Genomic DNA, 22,555 nt, shown 5'->3' with positions numbered 1-22,555 from the left:
AATGAAAGAATAACAAATCTTCAAACATGAATAATGAGTGATAAATATGAATATAGAATCATAATTTTGTTCGAAAATTTAATTAATTCATATGAAAAATGATCATTATTAATTAGTTTTTTTTTTTGTATTGCCTTAAACAATTAAGATTGAAGTGAGAAATAATAATAAAAAACAATTAAAAAAAGGATTGCAAAATTCTTTGATCAAATTGAAAACCGAATTTTTATTTGAAAGAAGCGAAGTCAAGAAAAACTCACTGATTAGGATGCTTCCTATGCTGCCCTCTTCCCCCTCCAGAAGTCGATGTGTTTCCAGTGCTTTGCCTTCCTCTATTCATCTTTCCGCTGTATATCCTTCCATCGTCTCCTGCTGGATGGCCTCTCCCTCCTCCTCCGCTTCTCTCAGGTCGTTCTCTGCCTGTCTGGTTGACTCCAGTGTGGCGTTGATAGTATGTGTTAGAGGATGATATGGAAGAAGAAGAAGGAGGGCGAGGTGGTGGTGTTGGTGATGGTGATGCCGTCAGGCTCGGTGCCTGATTCGAATGTTGTGAAATTGATGTGTATGTCTCCATATGCGATTGGCTGTGCATTTTATTCATCTGCTGCCCTTGATATGGCATCTGCGGCAGTGAATGCTCTGGCTGTGGAACAGATGCGAGTGCTGGTGTTTGGGCAAGCGAAGGAGTGCTTGCTGAAATGCCTCCTGTTGGACCCAAACCAATCGCTTGCGGAGAAGACGCAGAAGCCGATGCAACAGATCCTAAGTGATCCAGAACCTGCAAGCTTCCTCGTCTTTCAGTTGATTGCGGCTGCGGAAAAAGAGGATCCGAAGAAACGGGAGCCTGCGGCCCCATTCCGAGAATGCTTTCCTTTTGCTGCTGCGCTGGCGATGGAGCACCAGCAAACTGTGATGCTGCAAGTGTGCCCATCTGATGAATTCCAGCTGGCAGCTGCATCTGTTGCTGCTGCTGTTGCTGCTGCTGATCCAAAGGCAGCCCAATGCCGCCTGTCCCTCCGCTGCCTTCAACAGGCAAATTGGAGCTTGGCTGCTGTGTGTTGCTTTGAGGCACCCCAAGAAGATTCATGGGTGCCTGCATCTGAGCAGTTGGCGTATGATACAGCTGTTGATTCTGCGGTTGTTGCATCTGCTGCGGTTGAGGCAATAGCTGAGAAGGAGGCTGTGGCTGAGACTGAAGCTGAGGCAGAGGTTGTGCATGAAGTTGCGGTTGCGACTGTATCTGTGTTTGTGCCTGTAGCTGGGGTTGCTGCTGATTCTGTTGCTGGGGCTGAGATTGAGCTTGGTTCAGTGCTTGAATTTGCTGCTGTTGTTGTGTCTGTTGTTGCTGCTGCTGCTGGGCCTGCCCAAGAGATTGCTGGTAACTTATCTGCCCCATCGGCTGTGGGGTTGTGAAATAGGCATTAGCCCCATATGCCCCAAAGGAAAAAGGAAAGCCTGCATGAGGCAGCACCGTAAGCTGTGTAGGAGGCTGCGCCTGCACATTGCTGCCAGCTGCTTGTCCGCTGCCGGCGATTGCACCACCAGCTGCATTCTGCGCGGCACCTGAGGCAGAACTATCTCCTCCAGGAAGTGCCAGCTGTGCCTGACGTTGTGGAGGTGGGGGTAAATAAGGGGCTCCTTGGAGTAGTGACATCATGGGATAGCTATTTGACTGTGCTGGCTGAGACTGTATCTGATGCTGCAGCTGAGCATACATCGCTTCTGGTATTGCACCTCCTTTCTGTCCTGCTGCCAGCGCTTGTGGAAACAACTGAAACATCGGGAATGATGGCTGATATATCAAATGAGCTGCCTGCGCCTGCATCATTTGCTGTTGCAGTTGCAGTTGCTGCTGCTGAGAAAGCTGCGGCATCGGTGGAACAGACAGAGCCTGATGTTGTGCCTGTGGCGATGCTTCAGCTGGCGACATTGCTGTGCTTGCTTGGCCAGGCACCGTCGGCTGTGGAAGAAGATACTGCGAATTTGCAGGCTGAAGCTCCTTCGTGTGCTCACTTGCTTCTGAATCTCGCTCTGACTGCTGTGACCACTCAGACTCCTTTTCTCGATCTATGGGCGTGCCATCTGCGTGTCTTTGTGTACTTTCAGCAGAACCTGCTTTAGATCCATTCTGTCTCTGCTCATCTTGATTGTCCTGTTGTTGCTGTTGTTGTTGCTGTTGTTGTTGTTGTTCTGCTGGATGCTCTCCACTTCCTTCTTCTCTGTGTTGTGTTGGTGTTTGCAAGAGTTGTTGTTGTTGTTGTTGTTGTTGTTGCTGCTGCTGCTGCTGTTGTTGTTGTGGCTGTTGTTGTGGCTGTTGTTGTTGAACAGGCTGAAACAACTGCTGCACATGAAACGGATGCTGCATGAAGTTTAAATTTGACAGAGATGTACCGAGCTGATACACCACCTGTCCATTCAAACCTGGATTGGCGTATTGTGCAATCGCAGGCTGGCCTGCCCACTGGGTGAGCATTGCATTATTCGGAATGATAAATCCAGTGCTCGCAAGCAGATTCATGAGATTTTGGTCAGGCGGGAGAGTGAAAGTGACATTTTGCTGAGGGTTGAGTGTTGTTCCCGGCTGCGGAAGGATGGACGATGGCTGTACTGACATCTGCGTCAGAGTTGCTTGAGCAGGAGGCAAAGGAAGTGCAGACTGTGTCTGGGGTGTCTGTTGGGATTGCTGAAGTTGTTGTTGTTGCTGCTGTTGTTGCGTAGGAAGAGCAACGTTTTGTTGGTCACCTGGATGTGGTGGTGCAATGTTTTGTGCAGCTGGTAATGCTATCAATCCATGTTGCTGCTGCTGTTGTTGTTGAGTCTGCTGAGAAGCTTGCTGATTCTGTTGGTTCTGTTGCACTTGCTGTTGTTTTTGAATGTTTTGTTGTTGTTGTTGATTCTGTTGTTGATTCTGTTGTTGACTTTGTTGCTGCTGCTGTTGCTGATGAGGCAGAGAAGGATGCTGAGTGGGCGGTGGCTGTGAAGGCGAATACGCAAACTGTGATCCTGCTGCCACTGGCGACGAGGCTGCCTGCTGCTGCAGCTGTTGTGGGTGTTGCTGCTGAAGGTTCTGCTGCTGCTGTTGTTGTTGTGCAGGCGTTCCAGGTACAAAGGAAAGAAGAGCAGAGCCTTGTGTATTTATCCCCATCTGAGGCATCAGCTGCTGTAACTGCTGCGGTAACTGCTGCTGGGCTAGCAAGTATTGTTGTGATGCTGCAAGCGACTGAAGTGAGTTGATGCCAGGTGAAGTCGCTGTCTGCTGTGCATTGACGGGAGGGAAGGAATTCGTGCTGACAGGACGGCCAGGTGTTTGAGAGGTGGTTTGAGGAGAAGGTTGTTGTTGTTGCTGCTGTTGCGGCTGCGGAGGCTGCTGCTGTTGTTGTTGTTGCGTCTGGAGATTTTGCATTGATGTGACAGAGGAAGGAGCAGGAGATGGAGGAACAAACGAAGGGGAGGCAGCAGATGAATGCGGAGGAGGCGTTGATGCCAGCTGAGGAGCCATGTGCGTCTGCCCTTGCTTGTTCATTGGCATCTGCGGCTGCGAAGGAGAATTCGAAGGAATAGATGCAGGTTGGCTTGCGGTATTTGTGGTGTTTGCTGCGCTTGGAGGCGATGTTGCTGGCGCTGAAGCAGGCAATGGAGCATTCGGTGACATGGTTGTGTTGTTCATCTGCTGCTGGGGCAGAAGAGATGATGCAGTTGCAGTTGGTAAAAGTCCCATGTTTCCAGTTGCATTCATTTGCTGAGGCAGCATTGGATGCATCGTAGGCTGCTGAAGTGGAGGGGGGTTGTGCATGTTCTGTTGTTGAGGCTGTTGTTGTTGTTGTTGAGGTGCCTGCAGTTGTGGTTGAAGAAGAGATTGTGATTGAGACTGTGATTGAGGCTGAGGTTGATTTTGAGGTTGAGTCTGAGAAGGTGATTGTGCAGAAGACATTAGCATCGTTTGTTGTGGCTGTGGTTGTGGTTGCTGCTGCTGTTGCTGCTGTTGGAGTGAAGGTGCTGGTTGAAGTGCATCGCTCTGCATTGGAGACATCTGGTTCTGCACTTGCAGCATCTGTTGCTGAGGCTGAGACGGCTGTTGCTGTTGCTGTTGCTGTTGCTGTTGCTGCTGCTGTGATTGAGCCTGTTGTTGTTGTTGTTGTTGAGGTGGAGATGGAGATGCTGCTGCAATTGCTGCTTGATTGTTAAGTATCCCATTTGAAGAGACACTTGACGTTGAAGATTGCCTCGCAGGAACAAATGTAGCTGCATTGGCTGAGAGCGATGTGGAAGCAGACTTGAGAGAAGGTGTGGAAGATGGATTTGGCGAAGGCACTTTCTTCTTCTCCACTGCCCCGCCTGCTCCATTCAGATGTGGCTGCATTCCTGTCTGTTGTTGATTCAGCAGATTCTGCTGTTGTGACTGTGGAGACTGTTGAGCTGTCTTCTGCTGCTGCTGCTGTTGTTGTTGTTGCAGTTGAGGAAGAGAAGATTGCTGCCCTGCACCGACTTGCCCCTGAGGCTGCCCAGGCATCTGCAGCTGATTCTGTTGCTGTGCTGACTGCGGGGCTTGTGTGCGAGGCATGGGGATATTTGGCTGCAGCTGGGGCTGAGGCAGAGAAGCACCGCCCATCTGAGGATTGAGCTGGGTGCTGCCTGGAAGAGAGGGCTGCCCTTGAGACTGTTGTTGTTGCTGCTGCTGCTGCTGCTGAAGAGAAGATTGTGTCTGTGCTTGTTGTGGATTCATAGATCCCGGCCCCATTCCGTACGAGTAGTTCCCCTGGGAGACAGGATACACGCTGTTCATCCTCATCTCTGTGTGCTGCATTGCCCCCGTCAGATGCTGTGAATACGTAGGCATTCCTGGCGGGATATGCGGCGGCATGCCTCCAGCACCCATGCCTCCGCCCATGCCCCCATTCATTCCAGTGTTCATTCCAGTTCCCATTCCAACAGACGGCAGATTCGCTGCGTTGCTCATAGGCATCACATTTGGCGGCTGGCTGATCAACCCATTGCCTGCCACACCCGCACCTGCAGGCTGCCCTTGTTGCATCTGCATCTGCTGTGATTGCTGATGTTGTTGCTGTTGCTGCTGTTGTTGTTGCAGAGCCATCTGCTGTTGATGCATCTGCTGCTGCTGTGCCACACCAGGCACCACTCCATTTGCCTGCCCACCAGCCATCTGCTGAGGCATATTCGGCATAGGAATCAGTGACTGTGCTTGCGATCCGCCTGCCCCTGGCGCCATCAGCGCATTCGGCCCCATATTCTGCCCAGGCATCATTCCAGGCGCTCCCATCAGTCCTTGTCCCATTGGCGATGGTGCATTGACATTTGGCACAGCACTTGTGGCAGACAGCGCAGAAGACGATGCAATTGTGGATGAAAGCGCAGAGGCAGAGGAGATCGAAGCCTGGCCTGCTGCATTGATGGCAGATGCACCAGCCACTCCTGCCACAGATGCACCAGCCATTGCAGAAGCTGAAGAAGCAGAGGCAGAAACCTGAGAAGAAGCCGAAGCTGCGGCGGCTGCTGCGGCTGCTGCGACTGCTGCAGCCGCCGCCGATGCAGCTGCTGTGGTGTATTCCTGAGCGTATTTTCCGAGTGTTCTGTTGTGGAAGTGGCTCTGGAAGTCCTCTGCACGCGAGGTGGAGTACGGGTTGTTCTGCGCAAACGTCTCTGGATTGAAGAACGAGGACATGGCATTTGCCGATGCGACTTCTGTTGACTGCGCAACTGCATCGGCAGCAGCGAAGATGCGTGCGATCTCGTCGTCCTGGTCTTCGTCGTCCTCCCACAGCTCCTCTGGCAGGCACTGCTTCTCCCGCAGCCCCACCGTGTACTGCATGTTCAAGAAAAGCCACCACCCAAACGGTAGCATCACTTTCGCCTGCTCGTTCATCTTGCTGATCAGCTCGTCGGTTATCTGCGGCTTCTCCCTTTCCTCCCTCGCCTTCCCTTTCTCTTTGTCCCTTGTCTTCCGCTCGCCTTCTTTCTCTCCTTCTTCCCTGTCCTTCTTTCGGTGCTTCGTTCCCCTCACTTTTTCCTCCCCTGCTCCTTCCTCTTCTCTGTGTCTGTGTGTCTTCGAGTGATGGAAATGCGAGCGCTTCGAAGCAGCAGACGCTGAAACAACTGCTCCTCCGGCTGCTCCTGCTGCTCCTTTCTCTCCTGTTGAGGAAGATGCCAATGCAGCAGCAGAGGAAGAAGAAGAAGAAGAAGAAGACGATGAAGAAGAAGAGGATGAGGATGAGGATGGTCCAACGGTACCAGCAAGGACATCCTTTGCTGTCTCATCCAGAACACTCACTGCATTCTCTCCTCCTTCGCCTGCTTCTTCGCCAGCCTCCGCCTTCTTTGCCAGCAGCTTTCTTTTCTTCTCCCTCTCCGGCAGCCTTTCTTTGTGTCTTCTTTCTTTCCTCAGCTTCTCCTTCTCCTTCTCTGTCAGCTCCTCCATCGGCCGCTCCGCTTCCTCTCCCCCTTGCTCCTCTCCTTCTCCTCCAGCCACACTCGACTGATGCGACTGATGCGATGAATGCTGCCTCTTTCGCTCTTCTTTCCTCTTCTTCCGCGCCTCGTCGTGTGCATCGTATTTGTCGTCTGTGTGGTGGCGATGATGGCGCTTGGTGACTCCTTCTTCCTCCTCTCCTTTCTTCTCCTTCGACGTGCCCACTGTTTCTTCACGATGCTCTTTCTCTTTCCTTCTTTTATGCTCTCTCTCTCTCCTCTGGCTTTCAGATTCGCCTTCATCTTTGGATTTGTCTCTGTCTGTCTCATCTCTATCTTTCTCTTTCTCTCTTTCTCTTTCTCTTTCTCTCTCTTTCTCTTTCTCTCTTTCCCTCCGTTCCCTTCTCTCTCTCCTCTCCCTCCTCTCCTCCTCCTGCTGGCTAAGCCCTCTGTTGCGCTTGTCATCTGCTGACACAGAACGCCTCTCATCAGACGCTGCAACACCACCAGCAGAAGAAGAAGCAGCATCTGCCCCATTCGCTTTTGCCTGCCTGCCTGCCTGCTGTTCTTCTTCTCCATTGTTCATTGCTTCCGCACTCGTCAGCCGATGCGAAGAGCTTTTGTGGATGCTTCCTTTTAATTCTTCTTTCCCCATGTCTTTCACCCCATTCATTGGAGAGTGTGATGAATGTCCGTGTGAATGCAAGTGTGAATGCTCTGAGTATTCTTTGCCTCCTTCCTTTGTCAGTGCTGATGATGATGATACTGCTGCTGATGATGATGCTTCTATTAAGCTGCTTCCATGTGCACTGCTCAGCCGGCTGCTGTGTTCTGCCCCGCTTTCTTCTTTGCCCATCGCTGATTTTGCCTTCTCTGGATCCATTTTCCTCTGCAGAAACCCTTTGTCAAAGCTGAATGGGCTGTTTCCGAGTCCAATTGAAGAAATAGGAGACGAAGGAATCACCCCTGTTGCCTGCAAGTTGCGGAACTTCTTCGTCTGCTGGTCGCTTTTGCTTTGTGCTCTGATCTTCTTCCCTGACTTCAGATTGGCTATGTCTTCCTGCCGCTTCTTCCACTCTTCCTCTGTCAGCTGCACACGTGGGCGTGTTTTAATTGCAGATGTCGTTGTTGTTGTTGCAGCTGTTGGTGTAGATGATGTGGTGGATGAAGATGAAGAAGAAGAAGAAGAAGAAGAAGATGATGATGATGATGATGATGATGATGATGATGAACCAGATGTGCCAGAAGAAGGAGAAGGTAGAGCTGAAGACAGCTTTGAGGATGCAGTGTTTGGCGATTGAAGAGTATTTCCTGTTGATTGATGCGAACTTGCAGGCGAAGCAGAAGGCGACAGCCCTTCTCGTTCTCCTTCACCTGCTGTTCTTTGTGTCAATGGAGATGATTGTAAAGATGTCTTGCTTTTTTCTTCAATCAATGCAGATGATGCAGAAGAAGAAGAACTTGATGTCTCCATTGGATTCTCTGTGCTTGTCTGACTCATCAGAGGCTCTGGCTCAACAAGTGAGTCATCTCCTCCAATGAAGCCCATCTCACTCTCAGCTGCACTTTTAGATGCAGCAGACAGTTTGGCACTGTTTTCTACCTCTCCATACTTTCTTCTGCGACTATCTCCATTCAATCCATCTTCTGCGCTAACTCCTTCTCTTTCTCCATCGCCATTTCCATATCCATATCCATGTCCATATTGATAGCCATAACTGTGCTCATCTTCACTTCCTTTCATACTTTTGCGTTGCAGAGCCAGATCAAAGGCCATTCTGTTGGCCTCTGCTCCGTCAGTATCCTCCCCCTTTGCACTCTGCAACGTCTGCTTTCCGTGCGCTCTTGCCTCAGACACAAGGATCTCTCCTTTCATGTCTTCCGTTGCAAAGGGGGAGTTACGAAAACCCGACTTCTCGCCGATTTTCGCAACTGCACTGTCCTTCTCATACCTCGTCTTCTCTCTCCCACCCTCTCTTCCGCTCTCCATCTCTGCTTCTCCATTCACCTCTCCGTCTTTCTCTCTCTCTGCACTCGCTGTGAGCTGCCCATTCCCTGACAGCTCGCTCCCAACTGTCTCATCACCCACCTGCTGCTGCGTGTGGTGGCTGTGACTGTGGCTGTGTCCATGCCCGTGAGAAGAATGAGCAGAATGAGCAGAGTGTGAAGGAGATATTCCTTCTTTCTCTGCTTTCGCTCCTCCACTGACGATGTTCATGCTGTTGCTGTTGCTGTTGACTGGAGACGCCTGTACATTCGACGCTGACTCCACAGGCGAGATCGAGTGAGTGGATGTGTGGTGTCTGTGCCTGCTGTGTGAATGAGAGTGTGAATGTGAGTGCGAATGGGTGTGTGCTTGGCTCCCGCTGTCGATCGAGCTGCGGAGCACATCACGTGCCCTGCCAAACGAGATGCTGCCTTCACCGTCTCCCACAACCTCCACAGCATCCTTCTCATTCGCTGCCGAGTTCAGCTGCCCAGTCACAGAAGACGAGGCAGCTGCACCTCGTGTGGCCACAGCGACTGCTCGCTCTTTGTCTCCTGCGTGTGAGCCAGATGCGTTGTATGCCACAAATTGCTTCCCATTCTGCTCCAGCATCGCCATGTTGGATCTCTCCTTCGCGAGGCGGTGCAACTCCTCTCTGGATGCTGCTGCTGCCGCCCCTGCTGCTGTGGATGGGGAAGGTGAGTGGTTTGTCCGCTGAGATGGGCTGCCAGCCAGCTGGTACTGATGAACCCTCGCCCCATCAGCACCTCGCGATCTGTGCTCCCTGCGCCCTGCTCTTTCTGCCCTTTCTGCCCTCTCTTTCATCTCAGCACTCGAAGACATCGACGCAAGATGCCGTGACATTCCAGAAACGGATCCTGCCTGCATTTCTCTCTCTTGTTCTCTCTCTCTCATTCCTCCTCCGCCTCCGCCTCCTCCTCCACTCCCAGGCTGAGGATTCACATTCATCCCTCCTCCCGCGCTTGCGCTGCTGCCCCCAGCAGAAGCAGCACCCGACTGCGACCCAGCAGTCAGTGCATGCTGCTGTGAATGGCTGCTCGAGTGTCTGCCAGCGCCCAGCACCTTCTCGTGGAACGCGTTGTGCAGCCAGAGAGAATCCACACGGCACAAAAGAGACGCACCGAAGAAGGACTGCTCCAGCGTTAGCAGCCCACTCACGTCATACTCCAGGCGCGTGATGGAGATGGTTCGCCCTGTTTTGCCTCCTCTCTCGCCGCCTTCGTTGCCCAAGTTAGATGATGCCTGGATCTGCGACTGGTATTGCTCCAGCTGCTGCGGGGTGAGGGAGTCTTCTGAAACTTGGTGCGTCCGCTTCACCAGAGTGAGGGCGAGGGCGAAGTCGGGTGAGGATACAGACTGAGAGAACAGGCAGACAGGGATGATAAACCCAGTCTGGAACGAGAAGTGGAGCTGTTTGTCGGATTCTTCGAGTTTCTTTTCAGAAGAAGAAGAGGAAGACGAGGAAGAAGAAGAAGATGATGATGATGATGATGATGATGATGAAGGAGTTGGAGTTGGAGTTGGAGTGGAAGTGGATGCTGATGGAGTGGTTGAAGAAGAGGTGGAAGAGGAAGTGGAAGTGGAAGGTGCAGAAGAAGGTGTTGAAGAAGAAGCAGAAGAAGACGATGATGAATCCGAAGATGAAGAAGTTGTAGTAGAAGAAGAAGAAGAAGGTGCAGATTGCTCAGTTCCTGAGGCAGATGGCTGAGTTGTTCCTTTTGTGTCACTTCCGCTCTGCTCATTTGCTTTGTCGCCTTCTGCTGCTGCTGCTGCGGCATCTGCATCAATTGTCGGTTCGACTTCTTTGTCCTCATTCTCTTTTTCTTTTTCTTTCTCTTTCTCTTCTCCTTCTTCTTTCTTGTCTTTTTCTTTTTCTTCCTCTTTCTCATCTTCCTTTTTCTCTGGTTCATTTTCTTTCTTTTCCTCTTTTTCTTTCTCTTTTTCTTTCTCCTTCTCCCTCTCTTTTTCTTTTTCTTTTTCTTTTTCCCTCTCTTTCTCTTTCTCCCTATCAATTTTTGCCTTATCTGCCATCTCAGTCTCCTTCTTCTTTGTGCGGGAAACAGAATCGATAAACACCAAATACGGAATAATTTCTCGTGGCTGCGCTTTTGCCCTCCGCTGGCTGACTTCTGCTGCCTGCAGAAACAGGCTCTGCACTTCCTGTGAATTGCGTTGCGCAAACTGCTTCGCCAGAAGAGATGCCGATCCGGTCTGGTGGCGTTTCACATGGTGTTGGAAGAAATTGCTTGGTTATTTTTTTTTTTTTTTTGAAGTTGTTTGAAATAAATATTGTGATGTATAAAAAAGATAAAATATTGTTAATAATAACAATAAACAAAATTATTTCATTACGTCATACTTAAAGAATGCTAAAAGTGATTTTGTTGGTGCATTAATATGAATATCATCTGGTTGTGTGGGAAGAAATGTATCCGCTTTATAAGAGGGCGGCTTTGGAGGTTCTTTTAATTCTGTTACTGGATAATTCAGCAATGAGCTGTTCAATGTCTCAGCTGGTAAAATATTTGCAAGATTCCATAAGACGCCATCTTCATTCAGAAGCAAAAAAAGAACATTTAAAAACGATGAATAAAAATCAAGGCTAAAAAATAAAATATGTATACCAGATTCAAGGAGGATATAAATATCCCTGAAAGTTTTTGCCATTTGGAGCCCAGTATTGAAGATCATGTATGTAGGAGTAGTTTTTCCAGCTGGAATAAATTGCAAAAGTTTGTTCTGTGTATAACATATTCTAAGTTTGAATTCCAAATAATTTGAAACGAACTAATTCGTATTTGATCATAAAATCGAAAAATTATTAAAAATGTTATGCGCATCATAACAAGTAAAGAAAAAATATCAATTGAAATTTTTGTGAATAAAATAATATTGTGTAATGATGACGAACTTTAATTTCAAAATTCCGTGAATGTAGGACTGTCCCAGCGTTAAATATGTCCACATTCAAAGATAGAAAAAAGTCGATTTGTGGAGGTGTCAAGTCCCTCCAGCGAACTGGTGGAAGTTGTCGACTCACAGACCATTGGCCTTGAACCTGCTTTGAGCTCATCACCGTTTACTCAAGACAGAGATCAAGGAATGTGAAATGATAGAAGAAGTAAGGGTATAACCATTACAAAAGTTTATTTGAAAATGAAATGACAAAAACAATCACATACAAAATATTACAACAGATTTCACTTATGCTGCAACCACATCATAAGAAAGAAATTAAATGCATAAATAGAAATTAAATAACTACAGGGTGAGATGTCAATGATAAAAAAGCAAATGAAACAAGATAACAACTTTCAGAAGTCCGTAAAAATAAATAAATTCATTTAATAATTATTAAAAAAAATTAAATTAAATTAAATTAAAATATTATTTGTAATTTTTATCTAAATCAGAACGATCAAGCGTTTTGTCTTTTTCCTCATCTTTTGCTTTTGAGCGTTGTGCAATTAGATCACGCATGATCTCCATCTGTTGGAGTTGCTCTTCCAGAAGCTCAGTCAAACGAGCAGCCTGTTCAACTTGATCGACTTCATTCTGATTTGATTGGTTTGATTGATTTATCTGATTGTTCTGAATATTCTGTTTAGAATTTCCTACTTCTGCTTCTTTGCTTTCTTTCAGAGGATGTTTGATTATGCCTTCTGAAGAAAGAGATAAAGATTGTGCATACTCCTTTGGATTGGTTTTATCTGCAATGGTAAGAGGGAAGAAAAAAAGATGAGAAATTTTGAGGAGAAAAAATAAAGAAATAAATAAAATGAAAACAAAAAAAAAATGAAAATGAAAATGAAAATGAAAATGAAAATGAAAAAATTAAAAATAAGGAAAGCAAAGAAGACAAAGAAAATCAAGAAAATCAAGAAAATATTAAACAATGAATAAAATCAGTAATTAACCAAGATATTTTAAAAAAAAAAAAAAGGCAAACCATTTTCTAATTCAGCAATATCAGATAAGTGTTCATCACTTTTTGTTGATTTTGCCTCAGTTTCCTCATTTTCACTTTCACTTCCGCTTTCACTTTCTTCCTCTTCATCATCATCATCATTTTTTTCTTCCTCATTTTCTCTTTCCTTTCCTTCTTCCTCCTCCTCCTCTTCTTCTTCTTCTTCTTCTTCTTCTTCTTCTTCTTCTTCTTCATTTTCTTTATCTTTTTCCTTCTTCTGTTGAAGTGAAGCATTTTGCAGCAGTTTTTGCCTCTTTTCTGTGTTTGATTTCCTTCTCTTGTCTCTCATATGCTGCTTTTGAGTAATGGCTGATACATTCAGCTCATCCAGGCTGCTGACTGAGGAAGAGGAAGAAGGCAAAGAAGAAGAAGATGATGATGATAAAGAAGAGGAGGTTGTGGAAGAAGAGGAAGAAGAAGAAGAAGAAGATATTGTTGTTGGTTGTATCAATGCTGAAGGTTGCATTGTCTGTGAATCAGAGTCAGATATCTGAGAAGTTATTGAAATGTCAGATTTATGCTCATCTAAATTACCTTGTTTTGTTATAGACAGATTCTTCATCATCCTTCTCGTCTCTTCTTCATCTCCTTCTTTGTCTTCATCGTCTTCTTCTCTTTCTTCTTCTACATCTTCATCTTCCTGTTCTTCTTCTTCCTCCTCCTCCTCCTCCACTTCTTCTATTTCCTCCTCTTCTTCTTCTTCCACATCATCCACCCACACCGGATCCCCCATCCTCCTCCTCTCCTCCTGCTGCATCTGCCTCTGCTGCTCCAAACACGTCCCATACATCCTCTGCAGATTCACTCTGTACTGCGCAATCATCTGCCTCATCATCGCCTGCCTCTGCTCATTCGATTCACCAGGACTCAGAGACAGCTGTGCTTCAAACACACCTTCTGCCAGCACTTGCTGGATGTTTGCATTCACTGCCTGCTCAATCAGCTGCTCGTCTTCTTTCTTCATCGCCTCTATCATCTGCTTCCGATACGCCCGCAACTCCATCTTCTCTTTGCTTGGCTGAGTCTTTCGCTTGACGATTTTCTTTATCTTCTTTATCTTCTTCGTCTTTTTCGTCTTCTCTTTCCCTTTCTCTTTCTCTTTCTCCTTGTCTTTCTGCTTTTTGCTTCTCTTCAACTCCTCCTCTTCCTTCTTCTCTTTCTCCTTCTCCTTCTCCTTCTCCTCCATCTTCTCCTTCTCCTTCAATTCCAACGCCTTCATTCTCCTCTCCTTCCTCCTCTCCTCCTTCATCTCCTCCACTTTCCCCGCCACCCTCAGCTTCCTCTGCCTGTTCATCACCCATTCTTCTCTTCTTCTCTTCTCCCTCAAACTGATTCCATCGTATCTCAAGTCTGCTTCCCCTACAAATGGACGCTCTTCCCATTCTCTTCCATCAAGCGATGACATGTTGAACTGGCTCAGAAACTGCTGGGTGATCGAATCTGCACTGTTTTGAGATGAATCAATAGAAGTGGAAGAGGAAGAGGAAGAAGATGATGATGATGAAAGAGGAGAAGAAGATGATGATGATGATGATGGAGCAAATGAATAGCGTGTTCCAGCAGAGAACGCATCAGCTGCAGAAGAATAAGAAGAATTAAAAGAATTAGAAGAAATAGCTTGATTGAAAGTTCCCTGTTTGTCATTAGATTGGAAGATACCTTGATTCGAGCTGCTGCCATCCAGCCCAAACTGCGTGTAAGGCACAGGAGGAAGAGAAAGATAAGAGGCCAGCACAGACTCGGGTGTGGAGATCTTTCTGTCTTGTACCTTTTTCTCTCTTTCTCTCCTCTCTTGCTCTTCTTCTATTCGGTCTCTTTGCTCTTCGTTGCCGTCTTCCTCACTCTGTTCTGCCAGCCATAGAATCGCTTCATCAATGGCATCACCTTCAGTTGTGTCTGCTTCTATTTCTTCTTCTTTCCTTTCTTTTCCTCTTGTACTTAATTCTTTCACTTCTTTTGCTCCTTCTTCTTCTTCTTCTTCTTCTTCTTCTTCTTCCTCTTTCCTCTTCTGCTTTTCCTTTTCCTTCTCCTTCTCCTCCTTCTTCCTCATCCTCTTCACCCTCAATTCTTGAATCCTCCTCTTCATCTTCACATACTCTGCCTCTTCCTCATCCTGCTCCTCATCCACAAGATGCACCGGCTCCATCGGTAGAATCGTCGAAGTAAAAGATCTCATCAGTCTGTTTGACATCTTCCACTCCTCTTCTTTCTCCCTCAGCTCTGCAATGCTTGCCATTAGCTGCTTCTCTTCTGCTGCTTCCATTGCTGCATATGCTGCTTGGCTTGCTTCATTCAGCTCTGACAGCGTCAGTTGTGAATGTCGAGACAAAAGAAACTCGAAAAGTCTTTTGTTGTATTCTTCTTTGTTTTGAGTAAAAGATGGTTGTTTGATTATTTCTGGGTTGTTTTCGGAATTGACTTCGTCTTCTTTTTCTTCTTTTCGTTCTTTTTGTTCTTCCTCCTTTTGTTTCTCTTTCTCCTTCTCCTTCTCCTTCTCCTCTTCTTTCATCATCATCTCCTCAAACAATCTCTTATCTTCCTCAACTTTCTCCCTCTCCCTCTCCCTCTTCATCCTCTGCAGCTGCATCCTCTTCACTCTCCTCTCCATCTTCCTCCTCAGCCTGCACCTCCTCCTCAGCTCCCTCTCCAACCCCTCCGTCCTCTCCTTCTCTGCTTTCCTCCATTCATCGATCTCTTCTTCCCTTATCCTCAGCCACGGATGGCCCAACAGCTCCCTCGCTGTCCATCGGTTGAGATGCGTCCACGCCAAGCAGCAGTCCAAAAATGAAGCAAGTTCTGCAATTTCTCTTCCAGACACCTCTCTTTGAAACACCCGGTGCTCTTTCTTCTGAATCCTCCGCCTTTGCTTCTCCTTCGCTGGATCCAAACTTTGACAGGAATGTTTTTCTCCTTCATGAAACATAAATGCTCCTTCGTACTTCTTTTTCTCTTTTTCTCTCTCTGCACTCGCACAAATCGCCTCATTTTCTGTCTCCTCCGACTCATCTGACGAGTCTGTCACATCCTCAAATTCATCCAGCAGCTCATTGACTGGCTCCTCTTTCCTCTTCTGCCCTTTCCCCTTCCTCCCAAGCTTCGCCTCCAACCTCTCCTGCATCCTCTTCTTCTCCTCCACGCGCTTCCACACCAGCACCTTCAGCCTCTCTTCCATCGTCGTCTTCCTCCTCCGCCGCCCTTTCTTCCCTCTCCCGTGCTCATCAAGCAGCTCTCTGCCCCAGAACGCCAGCTGCCGCAGCTTCAGCAGGTGTGCCGGCTGTGGGCGGGGCAGCGACGCTGCAAAGAGAGACAGATGATCATCGTCTCTGTCGTACAGCAGCTTCCCGTGCATCATCTGCCGAGCATGCTCCAGCATCAACCCAATCACCCGCTTTGTCTCAGCCTCTTCGGCAAGCAGTACAGACAGAGCGGCTTTGGCCACGATGTGCGAGAAGGAGAAAGTGATCAGGCGGTTGGCTGCATTCAGCAGCTGCTGAGGAGCAGAGGAGGAGGAGTTTGTGCGGATGGCGCTGACGAGCGAGTCATACAGCTGGGCGATGGTGCAATGGAGTGGAGAAAGGGCAGAGAGATGGCGGGGGTCTCGAATACAATAGGCAGAGGAGGAAGAAGAGGAAGAGGAGGAAGAAGATGGTGAAGGTGATGGTGGAACAAGGGACGTTATTAGAGATGGTATGCTTGATGAAGGAGAACGACATTGAGACAGTTGCTGTTGATCGATGAAGTTATTGTTGTTTGCATTAATATTTGCGTTTATATTTATGTTGGTTCCATTGTTGTACCATTGAACACCAACCATTCGAGAAGAAGACAAAGAAGACGAAGAAACAGAAGAAGAATTTGAATGAGCAGATGAGAAAGGCAAGTGCTGCTCAGCATCAGAAAGAGGAGAAGGACAGTTCATCATCTGCTGATGATTGAGTATTCCTTGGTTGGATTTTGTTGTTTGTTCTGCTTCCTTTTCTCTAAGCAAAGCAGATATTTCTTTGAAATTGCTATTATTATTATTATTATTACTGTTACTGCTTCCACCATTCGAATATAAAATGCTATCTGCCATTGCTTTTTCATTCTCAATCATTTCTCTTTCTCTCTTCTCCTTCAGCTTCTCGTTCTTCCTCACTTTCCTCCTCGTCTTGCTCACCTGCTGCTCCCACAGCTCTTTCTCCCAGCCTGCCTCATCTTCTCCATCGCCTCTTCCTTCGCTGTCTCCACGTGGATCGAATGCGACACGACCAACAGCCATCTCAAATACAACACAGCTGGAATGGAAGAGAGAGAGAAAGAGAAAGGGAAAGGGAAAGGGAAAGGGAAAGGGAAAGGGAAAGGGAAAAGAAAAAAGTAAAGTAATTAATAGGAAAAAAATGATAAGTATAAAGAAGTAGCATACCCAACAGAAAAGAGATCAAGTGAGGCAGATGGCTGGCAGCCTAAGACACATTCAGGCGACCTTATAAAATGCAAGCAAATATTAAATAGAAATAAAACAAGAAGATGAAATAATTAGATAGACAAAAAAATTATGTTGTTAATCAAAAATTCAATTTTTTAATTAAAAAAAAAAAAAGAAAGAAAGAAAAAAGTTAAAAAAAAAAAAAAATCCATCAAAACAGCATTCTTCCTTCTCCTTCTCTTCTTCTTTTTCTTTTTCTTTTTCTCTCTAAATTTTTCAATCACACCTGTACTGCCTAGTCGACAATCTGTGAGGAGGCGAACGAGGAGCCGTAGAAGGAGTGGTGAGGGAGATGCTGATTGGAGGGGGATGAGGAGGGTACAGCTGATATGTCTGCAGCTGGCTTGCGCTTTCACTCCAGCCGCTTCCTCCGCCATAGACACCTGAGAAGGAAGGGGTAAGAGGGTATGTGGAAGAGGAAGAAGAGGAAGAAGAGGAAGATGATAAAGATGATTGATTATAATTTCCTGTTCCATATTTCTGGTTTTTACTTGCTTCTTCTCTTCCTTCTCTTCCTCCTCCTTCTCTTCCTCCCCCATTCCCCATCATCATCTTCGTCATCATCTCCTTCATCTTCGCAAAGGGAGCTTCCAGTTCAGACAAGCTATGCGAAGCAGCAGTGTCATAGAGCGAAGGCCTTGTGGTGATGGGGAAAGGAAACATGGATGAGACAGGCACATAATCAGAGAGAGGAGGCAGTGGAGTGGTCAGAATAGAAGACGCTTTCTTCAGACGGGCTGAGGCTGAGGCTGCTGCTGCGGAGGCTGCTTGTGAAGAAGAAGAAGAAGAAGAAGATAAATTAGAACCAGAAGAAGAGGAAGAGGAAGAAGAAGAAGAAAGGGGATATGCATAATTCGAAGATAAAGAAGAAGGTGATGATGATGTTAATGAAGATGAAGAAGAATAACCTCCAAAGGGAGGGTGTGGATAGTTAGGATCACGTATGGCGTTTCCGAAGTCGGAAAGTTTCACTCGATATTTGTGGAAGAAGCGGGCTGTGGGCAGCATGGGCTGTTGAGATTGCTTGGAACGAGAAGAAGAGGAGGAGGAGGAAGAAGAGGAGGAGGAGGAAGAAGAGGAGGAGGAGGAAGAAGAGGAGGAGGAGGAAGAAGAGGAGGAGGAGGAGGAGGTTGATTGTGGCAAAGGAGGAGGTTTAGTTGTTGTAATGTGGGAGATGTTAGTGAAGATGGATGGGAGGAAAGAATGTGTTTTGTTGGTTGAATTAGCAGAAGAAGAAGAAGAAGATGTTAAAGAGGAGGAAGAGGAAGAAGAAGAGGAAGAAGTTGGAACAGTAAATGAAGGAATGGATGATAGGAAAGGAGGAGGATGGGTAGGGAAATGGGCTGATGATGATGATGCAATGGAAGAGGAAGAGGAAAGAGAAGAAGAAGACGAAGAAGAATTTGAAAGAGAAGAAGAGGAAGAGGAGGAAGAGGAAGAGGAAGAAGAAGAAGGATGAGCAAAAGAAGGAAGAGGATTCGCAGGAGTGAGTTGAGGAGGAGGTGGATGAATGTCTGAAACAGAAGGGAGGTATTGGAAGTATGGCATTGCTAATGATGAAGAAGGAGGGAAAGAGGAAGAAGAGGAGGAGGAAGAGGAGGAGGAAGAAGATAATGAAGAAGATGAAGATGTAGAAGAAGAAAGAGAAGAAGACGATGAAGACAAAGAAGAAGGAGATGAAGAAGAAGAAGATGATGATGTTAATGATAAAGGCTCGGGAAGAGCAAAATTGTTAGAGGCAGAAGGCTGAAGAGGGAAAGAAGTGAGTTGAGGTACAGAAAAGGAAAGAGGATGAAGAGTAGATGAAGAAGAATTAGAAGAAGAGGAGGAAGAAGAAGAAGAAAGAGAAGAAGGGGAGGAGGAGGAGGAAGAAGAAGAAGAAGAAGAAGGGATAAAAGGCATAAGCAGAGGAAAAGATAAAGGCACAGATAATGACAATTGCGCAGGAAGTTGTGCATCTTCTTTGACAGAAGCAGAAACTTTCAGCAATGAAGTGCCAGCTACGAAAGGAGCAGGAAAAGAAGAAGACGAGGATGAAGAAGAAGAAGAAGAAGGAAGAGAAGAAGAAGAGGAAAGAGAAGAAGAGGAAGAAAGAGAAGAAGAGGAAGGAAGAGAAGAAGAGGAAGAAGAAGAATTTGTATTGTCATTAAATTCTTGTTGTTCGTTGAGTGTGGATGAAGGCTGCATCATAGTTGTCTTTAGCTGAGGATTCTGAAAGGGAGGGTATCTTCCGCTGAGTGGATGGTTGGGCTGTGAAGAAGAAGAAGAGGAAGAGGAAGAGGAAGAAGAAGAAGAAAGAGAAGAAGAAGAAGAAGGTTGTTGTGTGTGGATAACTTGAGGGAGAAGAAATTGAGGCAAAGGATTGCTGTTATTGTTATTATTGTTATTGTTATTAGGATGATGATGAAAAGTTAGAATGGAATGAGGAAGATGAAGAAGAGGAAGAGAGGAAGCTGAAGAAGAAGAAGAAGGAGAAAAAGATGAAGATGATGATGAAGATGATGATGAAGATGATGATGGAGATGATGAAGAAGGCACAGGTGTTGATGAAGAAGAGGATATTGAAGCATACGAAGAAGATAATGAAGAAGAAGATGATGATGATGATGATGATCCTTGTGCAGTTAATAAGGTTTGTTTAATTGCATCATCATTATCAGAAGAAGCAGCATCAGCTTTATCGTCAGCAGACAGAGAAGAAGATGAAGATGAAGAAGAAGAAGAAGAAGAAGAAGAAGATTGTGAGTTCTGTGATGGATGAGCAGGGCGGAACGGAGAATAAGGCTGAGGGTCTTGTATCAATGGCTTAGATGGAGTGGGGATGGTGTGGTGCTGGAGAGAGAACGAGGAAGATTTGAGGGTTTGCTGTTGTTGCGATGAAGAAGATGATGATATTGAAGATGAAGGTGAAGATGGTGAAGAAGAAGAAGAAGAAGAAGAAGAAGAAGAAGAATTATCCAAGTTTGTTGACTGCTGAAGTGCAGGGAATTTGAACTGTGCTTCATTTGCATTCTGATTGGGTGTGTTCTGATTAGACGTGTGTTGTGTATGTTGTGCGTGTGACAGCTCTTGCATGAGAGGAGAAGGAGGCAGAAGAGAAGAAGCATTGGGAGTGAAGGGATATCCTGTTACAGAAGACACAGAGGGGGATGTGGCTTGTGATGATTGGGAAGAGGAAAGAGAAGAAGAAGAGGAGGAAGAAGAAGAAGAAGAAGATGATGATGATGATGATGATGATGAGGGTGTCTTTGATTGAACAGAATGCAACATAAGTGTATTTGGCGAGGCAGCAGCAGACGAAGGCGAAGGAGAAGAGATTGGAGTGATGGCATGAGGAGAGGAAACCGCTGAGCAGGCAGAGGAGAACGCTCCTGCTCCTATTCCAATTCCTGTTCCTGTTCCTGTTCCTGTTGTGTTCACAGCATTCATTTGATTGGAAGACGTTGTAGAGGAGGAGGAAGACGAGGAAGAAGAAGAGGAAGAAGAAGAAGGAAGCATGTTTGAAGGAGGAGGTGCTTGTGTATAATATCCATCATATTGAGTGAATCTGTATCGATCAACTTCATTGGTGTTCTTAGAAATGCCCATCTGCATTGGAAGATACTGCAGATGAGGTTGTGGTTGTGGTTGTGGTTGAGATTGAGGCTGAAACTGAGAAAGAGATAGATTTTGTGGTTGTGATTGTGAATGAGATTGAATCTGATTCTGAAGCTGAATCTGTGTCTGTGTCTGAGTCTGAGTCTGTGTCTGAGGCTGAGGCTGATGTTGCATCTGCATCTGCATTTGCATTTGTAACTGCATCTGCATCTGTAGTTGTTGTGGAGGAGGCATGTTGGTGTTGGTGTTGTGGTGGTGGTGGTATGACATGAAGGAGCTTGGAGGAGGAGGAAGATTGGGGTGCATATTGGGTGTATTCTGTGTCTGTGGGGAAGGTGGATATTGGGATGAAGGCAAATAGGAGGAAGACAAAGAAGATGAAGATGGAGAAGAAGGAGAAGAAATTGAAGAGGAAGAAGAAGTAACAGAAGAAGAAGAAGAAGAAGAAGAAGGATAACCAGATGTGTTTTGTGGTTGCAACTGTGGTTGTGGTTGTGGATGAACAAACCAGGCAAGTGAGCGTGCTGGCTGGTGGTTTGTTGCAAACTGGGCAGGAGGAGTCGGAAGCAGCGCCTCAGAGGCAGATTGGTAGCCTCCATAGTATTCAGCTGCTCGTTCCCCTCTTTGCTTCAGAATCTGTTGTTGTTGCTGCTGTTTGTTCATTTGAAGAGATGACTGCATTTGAAAGGGATATGGCATATTCATTTGTTGTTGCTGTTGATGTTGCATCTGCATCTGCTGCTGCTGTTGCTGTTGCAGAAGTTGCTGTTGCAGCTGGAACTGCTGAGGCTGCCCACACATCAGAGTGTTGTGTGGTGGAGGATACAAATATGGTGGATGAGCTAAATGTGCCAAAAACGGCTGTTGCTGTTGCTGTTGTTGTTGTTGATGCTCGTAGAACTGCCTTTCTTTCTGCAGCTGTTCGAACTCGCGTATTTGGCCCAGTCGCTGCTCCTCCATCCGCTGCTGCTCGCGATACAGCCACTCTGCTCTTTCCTCTTCTTTCTTTCGCTTCTCGTCTTCGATGCACTTCAGACGGTTAGCCTCAATTCGACGCTGTTCTTCTTGATATTCAGCCTTCCTTCTTTTCTCTTCTTCGTCCGGATCTATTTCTATCCCAAACCATTCTCCTCCTTTCTCTCCATTTCTTCTATCTCCCGAAAATACGATAGGAAAGCAAAGAAGAATGTTCTCCGGTTTGATGTCGGTGTGGATGATGTGCAAATGATGGTGTAAATATGATAACGCAAGAAGAAGTTGAAATGTTATAAACTTCAGCATTCGTATTTTTTAGAAAAATAAATTAAAAATTAAAAAAAAGTACATCATTCGAAGAAAAATATCATGAGAGAAGCAAACCTTGACAATAGGCAGGGGAAGTCCATAAGGATGATATAATCGAATAAGCATTAATAAATTCACCCCTAAAGATTCAAATACCATGCAGACATCTGTAAAAAATGAATTGCGGACTTGAAATGTTCAAATCAATAAAAATTCATACGTGTTCCATTTGGGCCAGTCAACTTAAAATGATCAAGCAAATGACAAACGCAAAACTTATCATCTGGATCGTTACTAGAAATATCTTCCAGAAGAGCTATTTCTTCTTTGGCTGCGTTTGTATAGCTCACGTGGCTTCTAACAATTTTCACAGCAACATGTTTGTTTGTCCTCCTGAAGAATATGGATATATTTTTAAATTTTTTCAAAACCATTTTGCATACGTATCTTTGCAGAACCAAACAGTTGAGAAATGACCCCATCCAAGTTTCTTTTTCACGATGTACCGCTGGTTGAGAACATCACCAATATGAACGGGATGGTATCCCCCAGGCTTGTAATCAGTCGGGTCTTCTTCATCAAAAGACAAAGGGTAATTCATCAGAGACGAAGAAGTTTGCATTAATGATAGCAATCCAGTTCAATTGAAAGGATCTCTAATAAGTACGATCTTAATATGTAAAATAATGGTTGATAATTTGAGAACTGGAATTAACAAACAATACTGAACCTTTCACTAATAAATACTCAGCATTCGTCTAATGCTGCAATTGGTTTAAAAACAACAACTTTCACTTTCACATCAAAA

The 22,555-nt window shown here is 46.0% G+C and overlaps 2 protein-coding genes across 2 annotated transcripts; both read right to left on the bottom strand.

Annotated features, from left to right (window-relative positions):
* Positions 1–88: 88 nt before the first annotated feature.
* MONOS_2070 (uncharacterized protein) lies at positions 89–11,563 on the bottom strand. Its single transcript, XM_067871965.1, has 4 exons — positions 11,343–11,563; positions 11,056–11,218; positions 10,791–10,980; positions 89–10,676 (listed from the first exon to the last, which is right to left on the bottom strand). The coding sequence occupies exons 1-4, from the start codon at positions 11,502–11,504 to the stop codon at positions 257–259; spliced, it is 10,935 nt and encodes a 3,644-aa protein (XP_067722961.1). The 5' UTR covers positions 11,505–11,563; the 3' UTR covers positions 89–256.
* MONOS_2068 (putative Protein kinase domain) lies at positions 11,560–22,369 on the bottom strand (the record flags this gene model as incomplete). The annotated part of the gene is made up of 7 exons (XM_067871963.1): positions 11,560–12,141; positions 12,381–16,675; positions 16,804–16,863; positions 17,093–21,735; positions 21,823–21,914; positions 21,968–22,140; positions 22,191–22,369. The coding sequence occupies 7 exons, from the start codon at positions 22,367–22,369 to the stop codon at positions 11,819–11,821; spliced, it is 9,765 nt and encodes a 3,254-aa protein (XP_067722960.1). The 3' UTR covers positions 11,560–11,818.
* Between the last annotated feature and the right edge of the window lie 186 nt (positions 22,370–22,555).

This window comes from Monocercomonoides exilis (assembly GCF_001643675.1).
Source record: "Monocercomonoides exilis strain PA203 chromosome Unknown scaffold39-1025343, whole genome shotgun sequence".
NCBI classification, from domain to species: domain Eukaryota; phylum Preaxostyla; order Oxymonadida; family Polymastigidae; genus Monocercomonoides; species Monocercomonoides exilis.
Note: the sequence above shows the minus strand (reverse complement) of the source record. Positions and strands in the feature narration are given on the sequence as shown.

Excerpts from the sequence above, each read along its gene's own strand:
- MONOS_2070 (XM_067871965.1), bottom strand. The coding sequence starts at position 11,504 with ATGAGCTCAAAGCAGGTTCAAGGCCAATGGTCTGTGAGTCGACAACTT. Across the intron at positions 11,219-11,342 it reads CACGGAATTTTGAAATTAAA|TTCGTTTCAAATTATTTGGA; the intron begins GTTCGTCATCAT and ends AATACGAATTAG. Across the intron at positions 10,981-11,055 it reads TTATATCCTCCTTGAATCTG|ATGGCGTCTTATGGAATCTT; the intron begins GTATACATATTT and ends TTCTGAATGAAG.